The following is a 15,714-nucleotide window of genomic DNA, read 5'->3' as shown; positions in this document are numbered from 1 at the left end:
GAGAATCAAGCAACTTACTATCTTCCCATCCCAGCATGCCCTTGGGTGCATATTTTATTTAGCTTCATGGCAGAGATGAAGATCATTGAGGGAGATTTCAGAGTATGTCAGTCTTGTGAAAATTCTGATGCCCCACCCTTCCCCTGCTTCACTGAGTGTGTGTGTGTGTGTGTGTATGTGTGTGTGTGTATGATATATAAAACATAATATAAAGTTATATCATATATATATATATATACATATATATATATAGTTTGTTTGTTTTGTTTGTTTGTTTGTTTGTTGAGTTTGTGTGTTAGCTTCTCAAGGCTCAGGTAGGGCTTGCTGTAGCCCAGGCAGACCTGGGATTCACTGTGTATTCTCAGGCTGGCCTCCAAGTCACAGTTATCTTCATACCTCTTCCTTCCAAGTGCTGGAGTTAAAAGCATGCCGTGTGTGTGTGTGTGTGTGTGTGTGTGTGTGTGTGTGTGTGTGTGATATTTTTTTTTATTTAAAAGAGAGAAAGAAGCAGATACAGAGAATGGGCACATTAGGGCCTCTAGCCACTACAAATTCCAGACACATGCACCACCTTGTGCATCTAGTACATAGGTTTCAGGGAGTCAAACCTGGGTCCTTAGTCTTTGCAGGCAAACACCTTAACCACTAAGGTATCTCTCTAGCCCTCCATTTATATTTTTAAGACTTTACACATTCATACATCACTATTAATTACCAGACAAATGTTACACTCTGTCAGTCGGTGAAACATTTGCTTTTATATCCAGTTAAAGTATCCAGTTTAAAGCTCCTGGTTTCATTTTTTTCGTGGAAGAATTTTCAGAGATCTTCAGGAAAGCATTTGTATATGTAAGCATTTTAATTGTTTGGCTTTTCTGTTGTGAGATAAAATTGCCTTTTACTATAGAGTATGTAAATGTATGAAGTTTAGTTTTGTTTTCTTTTTATCTGACCCTGCTTTTCTCCTCATAGCTTCGGGAAACTGATGCCAACCTGGGGAAGAGTTCACGAATTCTGACTGGGATGTTGCGAAGGTAAGAGCAAGGTATGGAGTGATCTTATGTTTCTTGCTTTCTTTTTAACTGTTGTTTCCATCCAGCTGCAATGGAATGTTCTACATGCCTGGGAGCTTCTGCTCTTCACACACTGTGGGACACCTTTTTGAAATAACAGAGCCCCAATTTTAACCCTTTTTAGGTAGAGACACAGTAAGTAACTCAGATTAGAGGCAAGGCTTGAGCTAGGGGGATTACCTCAAGCTATAGAAAGAAAAAATAGGGCTAGACAAGAAGTATTTTTTCATAGCCTCAGGAAGGCCCATGGCAGAAGCAGACTGACTTGACGTTCTATTTTGATAGAGGGAGTGCAGGCCTGCCGTCATCCAGAGCACACTTTGCTTGCAGCTGCCTTGTGACTGAAAGGCAGGCTACTTGCAGAAACATTTTTCACTTAGTTCATATACCTAAGGGTGATTTATAAGACACCATTATTACCAGAATAGGCTGAGTTCATCTCTGCCCACAAACAAATCTTTATAGTTATATTTGTGACTAAGCTGTGATTGATGGGAGATGTTCAGGAGTATATAAACTGATAAATGAATAAGGGTAGGTAATAGTATAAGTATATTCCCCAGGGAATTATTTTACACTCAAAATCTACCAAATAAAAATATCATGTACCATGATCATGTCAGTTTTTAACCATGGTTGGAAAAATGAGTGAGGAATGTTGAGGATGACCCCTCTAGTAGATTCACTGGTATTTTAAAGAAGCAAGTCTTTCCCATTGATACTACAGAGAAAGGTATCTCAAAATGACTAAGGCCTTCCCTGATCATGTGACTTTAATTTGCTAAGACTGCATTTGATGTGTTGGGTATTGAATGCCTGAGAACCAAGTGAATGTATAGTTGCTAACTCTTCAGGGCTGATGGGGTCACTCTATCTGCCCAGCATTCCCAGGACACTGCCAGCCAAGTGTCTATGCTGTTCCTCCTTTTCCTAGACATGCTATCCCAACTCAGCCATAACATAGCAGATTCTGTGAATAAAAGCAGTAAGCAGATGATCCAAGAAAAAAACCCAAATCCAGAGAAGAGCACTGGCAATTGAAAAGAATGCTTCAGTGCCTAAAGACAGTAAAAAAAGAAGGCAAAAGAGACCGGAGGAGAAAAACCTCTTACTTCCCTGGGAGGAGGGCCTCAGTGATGTGAGCTGTAACGAATATTCTGCATATGTCTCCATTTTGTCAGATCTCATTAAAGAGTGCTCCTGCTTTATGTCAATTGAGCTGTCCAGAAATCATTCATCATTTTTAGTGTAAAAAAAAACTCATGTGGTTATTTAAATAATATCATATTAATGTTAAAGTTCAGCTGTCATTTAATGCTATGGCTTAATCAGATGTAGCATTTAGGAAAAATAGTTTATTCAGGCTCCTCACGGCCTTCAGGTTGGCAGACTCAAATAAGGATTTATGACTTCCTAAACCAATGTGTTTCTGTCCATGTTTCTGCTTGATGTCCCTCAGTCCTCAGAGCTGGACACTGCAGACAGTGATCTCTACAGACGAGCATCCCCTCGTCTTGTGTTTGAATAAATTTGCAGTCATTTAGGGCGGGTGAGGCACAAACAACTTCTGCGACCTTTGGGCTCTCTGGAGGGACATCCCCCTCCCACAGTGCCTGCCGATGCCACTAGAAGAAAATGATTCTAGTGAAATCTACTTGGACTTCCCTTTGTAGGCAAATGCGATCCATCCCTGACTCATCTTCCTCTGGGAAGTGTGCAGAGAAACAGAAATTTTTAAAAAGCCACAGATGGACAGCACTTTTTTCTGCGTGAGCCCAGGATGCTCTTACATCCCGCGGTGTTTTCTGTGAGACGGTGTTTCTTGCTGAACGCAGCAGGGTGTTGGTATCTGCCAAGGGCTCCCGGTCCTCTGGATCAGTGCTATAAGAAAACTTGGTCTTTGGGAGCCAAATTCATAGTGGTGGATGTTTGTTTTTGTTTATAATTACTATCCCACATGCTCTGCAGTTCATTTTGGACTTGGGGAAATGCAGCAAACATTATACCATCCACGTTACTTCATTGTTTGGGGTGATTCCCTAAAACTTCGGCTCTTAAGAAATGGAAGCAGGGTTTGTGCACAGTACTCGTTCGTTTACTTAATGCTCGGAAGCTGCGCTCTGTGTTGCATTTCTCCTGGTCACATGCCATGTGCTGCCAGCACTGAGCAGCCTTGTTCTCTAGCCCCAGTTCCCACTAGAACTGTATAGCCATGTCACAGGGCAACAGGTGCTGCTGATTTCAGATACAGCATAACCCCGAACCCCCGGCTCATCAGTCACCTTCACAGAGGTTTGAAAGAAGTGATTGTCCCCTTGGTGAAGTGTATTTTCCTACACACAGTATAACCCTATTAATTTTCTTATGGTGAATTTTGTGTGAATGAGCATAAGTACTGGACAATATATCATTTTAAAGAATGATTACAGGCCGCTTTAATTTTGTGCCTACATTTGTAAAACTGAACAGAAAATACAAGGCATCATCCCTCATCTGTGCTGCGTTTCTCAGTTTGTTCCTAGTCTATTAAGGAAAAGTGAATCCATATTTTGTCAGCCAGTCTACAGATGCCCACTTGACCATGTACAAGACTATCCACAGTAAGCAGCAATGCTTGTAAAATCCAGTGACCACTAAAGAATTATCTCCCATTCATGCTTTTTGATCTTTTATTAACACCTCATGGCTTCTCCCTCCTTCTATGTGCCCATCTTTTCTTCTGATTATTCACAGCACAGGATATATTAATGTCTGTATACCCAACACAGATGTCCAGAGTATAAGGACATCTATCTTTGCCTTCAGAATGCTTCAGTGTGGAGAGAATGTGTGCATAAAAATATGCTCTAAGAATTCGCAAAATTATGTAATTCTCAAGGAAAGTGCTGATTCTACACCTTTGATCGATCCATGCAGATCACTTAAAAGAAGAGCCGGAAAAAAAATAGACAGTAGAAAATATGACTTAACTAGCATACAAAGCCAGTGTAGTTTGGAAAATTTAAGGAAATGGGTTATTTATAGAATCATAACAAAAATATTTTAAAAGAAACTATACAGAAAAATATTGAGACATGAGATAATTAATGACTGATTCATTTGAAAGAAGTTATTTTTCACTTTACTACACTATATTACCAAAAGAAAGAAAACAAAGGAGAAAGTTGGTCCATTCAGAATTATAATAGTAAAACTTGACATGAGATTGAAGCCATAGCTGATTTCCTGGAAAGTAATTTTTCTTCTTTCTTGACATAGATGGAGAGCTACCTAGGGACAAACTGTTCATTTCCTGACTCTGTAGACAGAGTTTAAATAAAGTGGAATTCAGATGATAATGAAAATCGCCATGAAACAAATAACCATTCATGTGGTAACTAGGGCCAAGAATTGTATTTTTCATTGACTCCTACAAAATTTAATTATTATAATTGATTATCTTACAGTATAGTGAGTATCACTTGGAGCCTTATATGTTTCTTTACATATATATGTTTTTATTTATTGATCTGTGTGTGTGTGCGTGCGTGTGTGTGCATGTGCGTGTGTGTGTGTGTGTGTGTGTGTGTGTGTGTGTGTGTGTGTTGGGCATACTCGTGACTGGGAATTCTTATAGATCATATAGTGGTGGCAATAAATGAAAATAAACTTTTATTCATAAAGAAAAGAAATGATTCTATTTTCTTCACCTCTGAAGAGGTAAGTAATAAAACATAATTTATCAGTAAGGTCATTTTTTTCTAAAAGTTCTTGAATTCTTAAAGAATGTAATAACAGTATTAGTTGAGAGCGCCAATGGCACAAATTGGAACATGTTGCAATTTTATATGTCCACTGCGTCGTGTATGCTGAGAAAAGACTTACAGAAAGAAAAAGCATGTGTAGTATTTCAAGATACCTTCCTATTCTCTATGATGAGCTCAATGTTTTATAATTTTATTTCTTTCCCACCCTACTTGTATTTGCCCCAACTATTTCCACTTACACAAAATCAGAAAATTCCCTTCAGAAGCAAAGTCCATTTATCTTGGGGTATGAGTGTGGACTTGCCAAAATGTCCTTTATTATTAGCCTGTGGTATAAACAAAGGGGACACAGCTGATCTCTCCTAAGGTTTGTAGTATACTACCTCCACACTAAGTAAGTGTGCTTTTGTTACAGTGAAGTCTGACTTGACCTAACATTGCTGTCATATTTTACAGTTAAACCTAATGTTGTTTACAGTTAAACCTAATGTTGTTGCTTTGTTAGAATGACAGGTAAAACATCTGGAAAACCTAAAGGTAGTATCAGAACAATTCTAAGGACAAGAGAACCAGAAATTTCAGTGTGAGTTCTGTAGCTATAGAAATATATTTTCAAAATAAGCAGACTTACTCTAAATAGGCCATGACTACACACATGTTTAAGCTTTTTAAAAATTAGTTTATTTATTTGCAAACAGAGAGGAAAGAAGGAGGGGGAAAGAAAGAGAATATGTGTATAAGTGTACCAGAGCCTCTTGCAACTGCAAACAAACTCCAAACACATGCAACACTTCATGCATCTGGCTGTGTATGGATGCTGGGGAATAGAACCCAGGCCATCAGACCTTTCCAGCAAGTCCCTTTCATGATTGGGCATGTCCCAACCCAAGTTTAAGCTTCTTTAAAACTTTATTCTCAGGGCTAGAGAGATGGATTACTGATTAAGGCAGTTGCCTGTGAAGCCTAAGGACCCAGGTTCAATTCTCCCGTACCCATGTAAGCCATGTGCACAAGGTGGCACATGCATCTAGAGTTCATTTGCAGTGGCTAAAGGCCCTTGTGTGACCATTTTTGTGCTCTCTCTCTCTCTCTCTCTCTCTCCTTCAAATAAAAAAAAAAGTTATATATATTTTAAAAAATCTCTTTCTCCTAACCTCATTTTGCTCTGGAAATGTTTTGTTACATTTTATTTGTTATTACTATAGCATCTGAAATTCTACAGTTTTTGAGACTTGTGAGGCAAATGTCCTTGAAAATGTACTCTTAATTTTTATGCACTGAAAAGGGCATCTTCTCTGGCAGAAGCTTGAATTTATATTTTCACTTTTTCTTTACTTTTCATTTTTTCTCTCTCTTTATCTCCCCTTTTTAGCCTGTTTTACTTACTAGTGGAAAACATAGACACTGACCTAGAAAATGAGTTTTGCAGTATCTCAACCTTTAAGCTACTTTTTAGTTTCTAATCACATGCCTATTCCTTCAGAATAAAATTGTTAAATTTGTTATATATTCTCAGACTTAAGAGATTTAGAGTCTGAGCTAGGTAAATGCTACAAAAAGAAAAACAAAGATCAGTGTTGTTGCCTTCTGCATGACTAAATATATTGCCAAGCGCTTGACTATTGTCTTCAGCCTGTGACTTCTCCATGCCAACATGGGTGAAACTTTTACCAAATTAAGCTTAGTAACATTCTTGTGCATCCATCCAGGCACAGTAGTGCACACCTGTAGTGCCAGCTACTTGAGAGGGAAGCTGGGATAGAGGATGGCTGAGACCATCCTGGACAAAATTGGGAGACCCCCATCTCCGAAAAGCAAAACATCAGAACAAACAAATAGCAGAAACACCTAGCAGTTTGCAGTGATGTCAATAGAATGCCATTTGTGTATGTGTGGGTCTGTGCACATGCGCCCACACTTATGAAATTCAGAGGGACAACCTTGGGTGTTTGTCCTTCCCTTCAATCTTCCTCCGTTTTAAAAATATTTTTGTTTATTTTTATTTATTTATTTGAGAGTGACAGAGAGAAAGAGGCAGAGAGAGAGAGAGAATGGGCGTGCCAGGGCCTCCAGCCACTGCAAACGAACTCCAGACATGTGTGCCCCCTTGTGCATCTGGATAATGTGGGTCCTGGGGAGTCAAGCCTTGAACCAGGGTCCTTAGGCTTCACAGGCAAGCCCTTAACTGCTAAGCCATCTCTTCACCCCCATCTTCCTCCTTTTTAAGACAGCTCTCCCTTACTACTTTTCTTTTTTTTTCCTTTTATTGAGTTATTTGAGAGAGCAAGAAACAGAGAAAGAGGGAGAGAGAGAGTGAGTAATGAGCATGCCAGGGCCCTCTGCCACTGCAAACAAACTCAAGACTCACGCACCACTTTGTGCATCTGGCTTTACATGATTCTCGGGAATCAGACCCTGGCCATCAGGCTTTGCAAGCAAGTACCTTTAGCTATTTAGCAATCTCTCCAGCTACCTTGCTATTTTTTTCTACTGCATGGGCAGCAGACTAGCTGATAACAAGCTTTCAGATTTCTGTGGTTCCATGTCCCGTTATCATAGGTATGTTGGACTAACAGATGCGTGCACAATTATGTAGTTGGCAGGCTTGCAAGCAAGTGCCTTTCACTGCTAAGTCATCTCCCCATCCCCTTGAATGTAGCTCCCAAAGCTGTCTCTCAAGGACAACTCTGGGCTGCAGAGCATGTGCCCTCCCCAGGTGTCTGACTGCTTGCTTTGCACTTGTCACCTGACTTGACCCTGGACAAGCCTGTGGGAAAGTCACACTCTCTCCCTGTGGAAAGAAGCTTGACTGTGCTAAGGGAAGTAAACTACCCAAGTCCCACACAGAGCAAGGAGCAGAACGTGGACGTGAGGTCAGCTCATTCTTGGGGGACACTGCTCAGGGTTCCCAACAGCCAGCTTATAAGTGAGAGCAGTGTCACTCACCAGTGATGACATGAGAAGAGTTCTCATTATGCCAGTTTTTGCTGCTATTTGCTGATCTATGGTTCTATTTCTTCTGTGAAATATTGAGTAGTAAGCCGTGTCCTTAAATGAAAACATTGTTATAATAAATGGAAAATAAATTATTGGATATTATATACCAGGAAGTCACCTCAGTCTCTTGACTTTCTCCAATCCTGTCTCAGTGGTCTGGGAAATCCAGACCCACCCTGCTCTGTGTCCTTTAATAATCCAATGCCTGCTTCTCATGGCCTTACTGATCTTCTTGAAGGGCAGGATCAGCCCACATACTCGGATTAACATTAACTTACTTCACTTTCCTTATGAGAGATAAGCAGGTATCTTCATTCCCACTTGAAGAAATGTAGTGGCTGCAGTTCATGTCAGGATGCTGCACCTCCAGTGCCTGCATACCTCCGTACTGGCTGGAACCCTTCTTCTGGGGAGTGTCACTATCCTCACAGAGGTCAGCCATGTCCTGGAAACCCTGAATAAACCTTACCAGAAGAGCTATAGCAAGCAAGTGTGTCCCCAAGGAGATTTGGGGATTGGCTGATTTTTGAACATTCACAAACCAGTGAACTCAGCAGTGTGCAACAGGAGAGTCTGACTCCCTCTTACTGCCAGCGTTTGGCAAGTGCCGTGGTGAGGGTTTTGTTTTGTGTCTAACTCTATATCATTTGGGGCCTTATCGCTCCTGGAGGAAACAGGCCCAGTCTTGTTAATCACTCAGAGTAACGTTCTGCATGGGCATGGGTAGGAGTTGGGCTGTGGAGCTGTGTGGCTCTGCTGCATAGCTGTTGACTTTTAGCCAGGAATCTCCTCTGTGCCTCAGTTTCTTCATCTGTTAAACAGGGGTGATAACAGTATCCACCTAATAAATTCTTAGGAGCATTAAATGAGCCACTACATGCACAGCTCACAGAACTGTGTCTGGTAATTCCAAAGCCCTCAATAAATTGTGGTTGTTATCTGCAATGTTTTTTTACACCTTGGGTGCATTGATTAGAATCACAATACTAATAGTTAGTTACTTTAGATGAGTATATTTTAAATGGACATTTTTAACCCTTTTTCCATCCTCCAAGTTTCATAGAAAGTTTTGTAAAATTACAAATGAGGGCTAGAGGGATGGCTTAGCAGTTAAGGTGTTTGCCTGCAAAGCCAAAGGACCCAGGATTAATTCCCCAGGACCCATGTTAGCCAGATGCACAAGGTGGCACATTCATCTGGAGTTCCTTTGCAGTGGCTAGAGGCCCTGGTGTGCCCATTATCTCCCTCTCCCTCTCTCTCTCTCTCTCTCTCTTAAACAAATAAATAAAATAAAATATAAAAATTAAAAAAATACAAATGAATAATAAAAATAAAATACTGTCATCCTTTGCTGATACTGTGTTTCTGTAATGGAGCCACCATCCTCCTGCTGTGGGTAAATGCCCCAAGTATTCGAGTTCTGCCCAGAGCACAGCATCGTTCAAGGCTGAGCATTTCCTTGTCACTTAAACTGTTTCAGGCAGAGCCTCCTACATGGTATCGGTGCCTGTTTCCTCTCTTTTGTCCATCTAAATATGACTGGACAATTTGTCTTCCAAAGTGCACAATAGTAGTTTCTTTTATGCTTGGGAAGCTCTTGTAATTCCCTGATGTCTGCTAATATGAGTGCCTTATTCTCATCTACAAGGTTTTCCAATGAGCCGCTAGCCTTGCTGGTGGTTACTGCCTTGGAAAGAAGTCTAGATCCCTACTAATGCTGATGATTTCTCATCCCCAAAGCCACCTAGACTACTAACACTGAATCCTCATCCCCAAAGCCACCTAGACTACTACTGCTGGTGATTTCTCATCCCTAAAGCCAGCCTGACCACTAATATTGATGAGTTCTCACCCCCAAAGCCACCTAGACTACCAATGCTGATGACTTCTCATGGACAACATTGCTTTGTTGGTCTGCTGCTCGCTACTCCAACCTGGAATGCTCTCCATTTGCAACTCTAATAGTTACAATCTTTTGGATGCAAAAGACAGAAACACAGATCAAACTGGCTCTGCTCCAGTAAAGAACCCACTGCCTCGTGTGTAACAAACAGACCAACTGTAGAAGTGACTTCAGACACTGTGGAATCTAAAGGTTCGAATGATGCCATCAAGACTTGGCCTTCCTTTTGTCCTCACTTTTCTCAAATCTCTTATGTGTGAGTTCTGTTCTCTGACAGGGAATCTCCTTGTGAGAACCACGTTTTGTCAACCTCTGAGGGACACTACTGAAAAGAACAAATATTTTCTTCCCAATAATTCCACCAGAAGTCACAACATGGAGTCATATTGGCTGTGATCAGTTCCAGTTACGTAAAACTCCTGTACGCCTTTGCTATGATGTAGAAAGAAGACCGTATGCTGGCAAGATGAACTGAGCTGAGAACAGGTATAGGTCCTATAAATGAGTGTGAGAACTGCCAGGAAGGCAGAACTACCCATGTGACCTTTGCCATAGTCCAGGTGAGCTTTGACCTCACTTTCCTCTTCAGATCGTCAGTCCCACAGCCTCCCGTGCGTTTCTTCTCTGACCCCTTGCAGTGACACGCACGTCGTCTACTTTGTGAGTTAGAGGTATCAGCAACTGCGTCTGACTGCTCTTCCAGGCTCCCTGATCTCCCACCTCACTCTCAAGAGGATGTTATACAGCTCCCACAGGATTTCAACAACCCACTACAGTGACCAGAAAGAAAAGCAATTGAAAGAGAAATAAAGAGAAGCCAGGAAGTCATGTGAGAGCCCTCACAGTGTGGACTCTCATCAGAGACTCTATAGATTCCCTCACAGGCTGAAATGGGCCTCTTGAAAGCAAAGCTGAAAACACAGGCCCTTGGAGGACTTTACCTGTAAAACTTTCGCGGAAGCCAAGCATGGCCTCCTTGCCACAGAGCTCGATCACTGACAAACCATTCATGAAGTGGCTGCTGGAAGGTGGACATGCAGAGCATCCCTGCCCCAAGGAGAAGGCCCACTTCCCTCTGGCACTGAGGGCAAGCCTCTTTCCCGCTGACTGGAAGCTGCCTGTGGTGAGGGGCCTCATCTTGTTTAGCGCAGGACTAAGTGACTCCATCCTAGGCCTCGCCAGTGGAGTCTTTGCAAGAATGAGTAAGAATAGCTGTAAAGTTCCTATCCAGGCAGGCTCCTGCAAATATAAACAGAGTTGAACAAGTTCTTATCTCTTGTGCCTTGACTACCTCTAAACACGTTCATGCAAAGATAAAATATGTACTTTTACAATAAGAAATTTCCGTTGCAATGGAAAGACATCTTATATTTTTCTTGATTGTGGGCCACAGTTTGACCTAATTCTTGAATTAATTTTCTTTTGTGATTTTCCTTCTCTTTCCTTTTGGGGACACATGTCATTCTGTAGCATTGGGGCGTGGGAAGGGGACACTTTCCTTTCACCATCAATGGCTTCTTTGAACACAGGCTTGAGCTGCTAACTTGAATAAGGAACCCTGGGCCTTCCTTATAAACAAGTAATGGAGCCCTTGGCCCCCTTGTAAATGGTTATTTATTAACACATGCCATCACCAAACAACATTTTACAGTCCCAGGCCCCGCACCGTACACCACTGTCTGCTACAGCGTAAGTTGAGGGAAGCCTTCCGCCTCTGTTTCATTACATGCCCGAGGCAGTGAGCAATAGCTGAACTTCATAAATGGAGGCTTAGGGTTTCTGCCATCGCAAACTGCCCCCTCTTCTCCTGCCACCACCGCTGCCACCACCACTACTACCACCACCATATTTTTTTTGTTTGAACGCTCACATTGTAAATTAGAGCATTCACACATCCATTTCAAAAGGCTTGCTGTGTTATGAGTCGGGACAAAGCAAGCTCAGTCACAGCTCGTGCACGGTGCAGGTGGTCGGGCTAGCTGCTGCTCACATCAGAAGCCAGACAACTGTGGATCTGCTTTACAAAATGCAGTTTGGGAGACAAGGCCAGACTTATCTGTATGAATAAGGAGGAGGTACAGATATACATCACAGATGCATGGGACAAAGTGGTGTTTCATAACCCTGAAGGGTAAGGAAACCTAATGCAGACAGTTCTGTGGGCATCTCTGGAATATGTGGCTTTTTCTGTAAAATTAGTTTTTATTATGCAGCGATTGATAATTATTATTTTTGCTTTGCTACTGTTCCAAAAGTAGCTCAGGATTTTCTTAAAGCCACCTTTAGGGCAGGAAATGGCTCCTTTTCATGGTTGCATTTTATTTTTCCGCAGTATTTAAGGACAGAGTCCTATTTATACCACACAAGCAGTTGTGTCTGTTGTAAACAAAGTAAGTGGCTGGGAATTGTGCTTTCCCAGAAATGTTTTCCAGGGAAGCCATAATAAGAAACAACTGTGGATATCTTGAGACTTTGTCATCTAGGTATTATGAAAGAATTCTTTGCTTTTATAGGTGGAAAAAAAACCAACATTGTTAAGAAAAATATTTAATATCCAAAAGTAAAATAAAAATATTTCTTTAACTGCAGGCACTGAGGTTGTTATTTTTCATTTTAAATTATCTCTAACATCTGACAAGATGGAAGCTGACATGAAAGGAGGCATAATCCTTTCTCTCAACCCTAGCATTCTTTTTTAAAGGATTTGTGAATGACTTTCTGTAAAGTTCTGTGAGGAACTTTAGAGTAAACATGAAAATATCAATGGGGGAAAATGCCAAAGTGGTAAATGTGACTATAGTTTTTTTTTTAATTTTTATTTATTTATTTGAGATCAACAGACACAGAGAGAAAGAGGCAGAGAGAGAGAGAGAGAGACAGAGACAGAAACAGAGACAGAGAATGGGCTCACCTGGGCTTCCACCCGCAAACGAACTCCAGACATATGCACCCCCTTGTGCATCTGGCTAACGTGGGTCCTGGTGAAGCGAGCCTCAAACCAGGGTCCTTAAGCTTCACAGGCAAGCACTTAACCACTAAGCCATCTCTCCAGCCTGTGACTATAGTTTTAAAAGAGTTCACATAGCTTGAAATGATGAGGGATCTGCATCCTAGTTCCCGTACTATTATACTTCACCTAGGAGAAAGTTCCTCAGCCAGAGACCCTCTGCACTTCTCAAAGCTTTAATCAGTACATCAATTGAATCGCCCCATGTTCTGAAACACCTCTCCTGGGGTGACTTCACCAAATGTCTGAGCCACCGTACTTTCCTGAGGGGAGGTCCAGAGTATACATTTTGATAATTTTCTACGACATAAAGTTTTTGAAATAGTCTACAACCAACTACTAAAAGTATGAGAAATGAGACATTTCTATAGAATAGTATCCATTGTGCTAGCTAGATACTATTGAATTGCTTTGATGCACTAGCTGGTTTGAAATGTCCTGGTATTAAAGAAACACTCATTTTGAACTTACCTGCAAAGTTTACCATCAAATTTAAGAAGCAAGGATGCCTCCTTGGGAAATCGGATTATTTAATTAAGAGTAAGTTCTTAGGGCTGGATAGATGGCTCAGTGGTTAAAAGTGCTTGTCGAGCAAACCTGCCCACCAGAGTTCAGATCCCTGGAACCCAGGAAAAGCTGGGCACCTGTAATCTCAATGCTTCCATGACAGTAGGAGACAGAGTCGGGAGAACTTCGCAGAAGCTCACAGACCAGTTAGTCTACCGTTGACAATGTTCAACAAGAAGAGAGAGCCCCTGTGTCAAACAAGGGAAGGCAAGGACAGACACCACTAAGTTATCCTCTGACCTCTACACATACTGCAGTATACACACACACACACACAGTTCTTACAATCAATAAAATGTGTATAGGACTTTTATTATGGTATTTTATTTTTTAGTTAACATACAAAGTTTTAGGTCTACCTTCATGGCATTTTAACATACAATTTATTTTAGTTAATTCTCCTCTTTTTCTCATCTCTCCAATCCCCCTTCTTTGTCTGATAGCCTGCCTCTTCTGCTTAAATGTCACATAGGTCCTTTTGCCCTTTTCCTAGCCCTCCTTCTTTTTCATTTCTGATTACAAGCTAGAATGGTGATTTTTTTTATAAGGCATGTTCACATATTTTTTAATATTTTATTTTTATTTATTATTTTGAGAGAGAGAGATGCAGAAATAGGCAGAGAGATAGAGAGAGAGAATGGGCATGCCAAGGCCTCTAGCCACTGCAAATGAAGTCCAGATGTGTGTGCCCCCTTGCTCATCTGGCTTACATGGGTCCTTGGGAGTCAAACCTGGACCCTTTGGCTTTACAGGCAAGTGCCTTAGCCACTAAGCCATCTCTCCAGCCCTGCATTCACATTTTCTAAGGTAATCTTCATAAAAACACTGTAAATTGATCTCAGCGTTATTATATGTGTCATTTACTTTCCTGTGGCTGGGACAAAATACTTAACCAGAAGCAACTCAAGGAAGGAAAGGGCTTATTTTCAGCTTACAATTTTGAGGGGAAGTCCATCCTAGGAGGAGAAGCACAGCAGCATCAGGAAGCTAACATCACGTCAGCCAGGAGGAAGTAGAGACAAACGCTACTCCTTAGCCAGCTCTCCGTTCTATACAGCACAGTACCAAAACCCATAAAATGGAGCTATACATAGTTAAGGGGGGGGGGTCATTCCACCTTAATTAACTTAATCAAAATGGTCCTCACAGACAGTCAGGAGGCTAAACTAATCTACATAATCCCTCAAAGGTGAGTCTAGGTCCTGTCTAGTTGACAATCAGTATAAGCCATCACATCCTTGTGTTGCTGTCTGTCCATTTTCTGTTTAGATAGTAAAATACTGAAGACTAGGTAACTTATACAGAATAGAAGTTTGGGCTGGAGAGATGGCTTAGTAGTTAAGCCCTAAGGACCCCAGATCGAGGCCCAGTTCCTCAGGACCCACATTAGCCAGATGCACAAGGGGGCACACATGGCTGGAGTTCATTTGCAGTGGCTGGAGGCCCTGGCGCTCCCATTCTCTCTCTCTCTCTCTCTCTCTCTCTCTCTCTCTCTCTCTGTCTATCGCTCTCAAATAAATAAATAAATAAAAATAAACAACAACAAAAAAGAAGTTTATTTAGCTCACAGTGCTAGAAGCTAAGACGCTGAAAGTGTGGCATTATCAGCTTGTAAGGGCTTCATGCTGCATCATAATATGGCCAAAGGCATCACATGCCATGCTAGCTTGACTCTCTTCTTTCGACTGTGGCATGAAGGCATCCTCGCTTCATGACTTCATCTAACCCTAATTAGCTCCCAAGGGTCCCGCCTCCAAATACCACTAACGTAAATTTAGGATTGCATTTCCAGCACGTGAACTTTTGGGGTCACATTCAAACACGTTCAAATAGCGATCATAGATAACCGAGACCTACAGAAATTGAGTCCTACACAAGGCCATTCCACAAAGATAGGGCAGAACCCGGGTCCACACCCCGAAGTCCTGCTGAGAGCAGCAGCTTACCTGCAGCAGCGTCTCAATAGCAAACGTCTAGTGTTTTACTGTGTGGAAGAGGACGCGGTAGGCACTGAAGAGTCTCCACACTCAAGACCATGCTCTCAGGCAGCTCAGTATCCAACTGGGGAGCTTTGCCATGTGTAGAAATGGGAAACAGCAATGCAAGGTTACTGCTGTTGCATGGGAAGTGAGATCTCTAGTGAGAGATGGGTGTCATAGAAGAGGACAGTAAGAAAAGATTCTTGAGGTCTGAGTGGGCAAATGAGACTGCACAGGGAAATGGTGGAAGGTACGGCCTGATTGTTAACCTGCCTATGGAATAGGTCCCTTCCCTCTTACGGCAGGGTAGCTTCAAGGTAATGGCTCCCAGCAGCAGAATTTGATGGCATAGGTGGTGTTAGAAAGATCCATTGGGCTGAAACTGTGTTGAGGGTGCACAGGAAATTAATGGTTTGGAACCTCACCTGATCATAGATTTAAT

At 41.7% G+C, this 15,714-nt stretch overlaps 1 protein-coding gene across 4 annotated transcripts in view; it reads left to right on the top strand.

The window, feature by feature from the left end:
- Positions 1–15,714, top strand: part of Vti1a (vesicle transport through interaction with t-SNAREs 1A) — a 388,408-nt gene that overhangs the window by 237,000 nt on the left and 135,694 nt on the right. For 2 of the 4 annotated variants that reach the window (XM_045135289.1, XM_045135286.1), the window contains one exon: positions 973–1,045. In XM_045135289.1, the coding sequence (XP_044991224.1) occupies positions 973–1,038 (66 nt within the window). In that variant the 3' untranslated portion in view covers positions 1,039–1,045. The remainder of the gene's footprint in view (positions 1–972; positions 1,046–15,714) is intronic. The other 2 variants (XM_004659337.2, XM_045135282.1) reach the window with 1 other exon arrangement.

Source organism: Jaculus jaculus, chromosome 1 (assembly GCF_020740685.1).
Source record: "Jaculus jaculus isolate mJacJac1 chromosome 1, mJacJac1.mat.Y.cur, whole genome shotgun sequence".
NCBI classification, from domain to species: domain Eukaryota; kingdom Metazoa; phylum Chordata; class Mammalia; order Rodentia; family Dipodidae; genus Jaculus; species Jaculus jaculus.
Note: the sequence above shows the minus strand (reverse complement) of the source record. Positions and strands in the feature narration are given on the sequence as shown.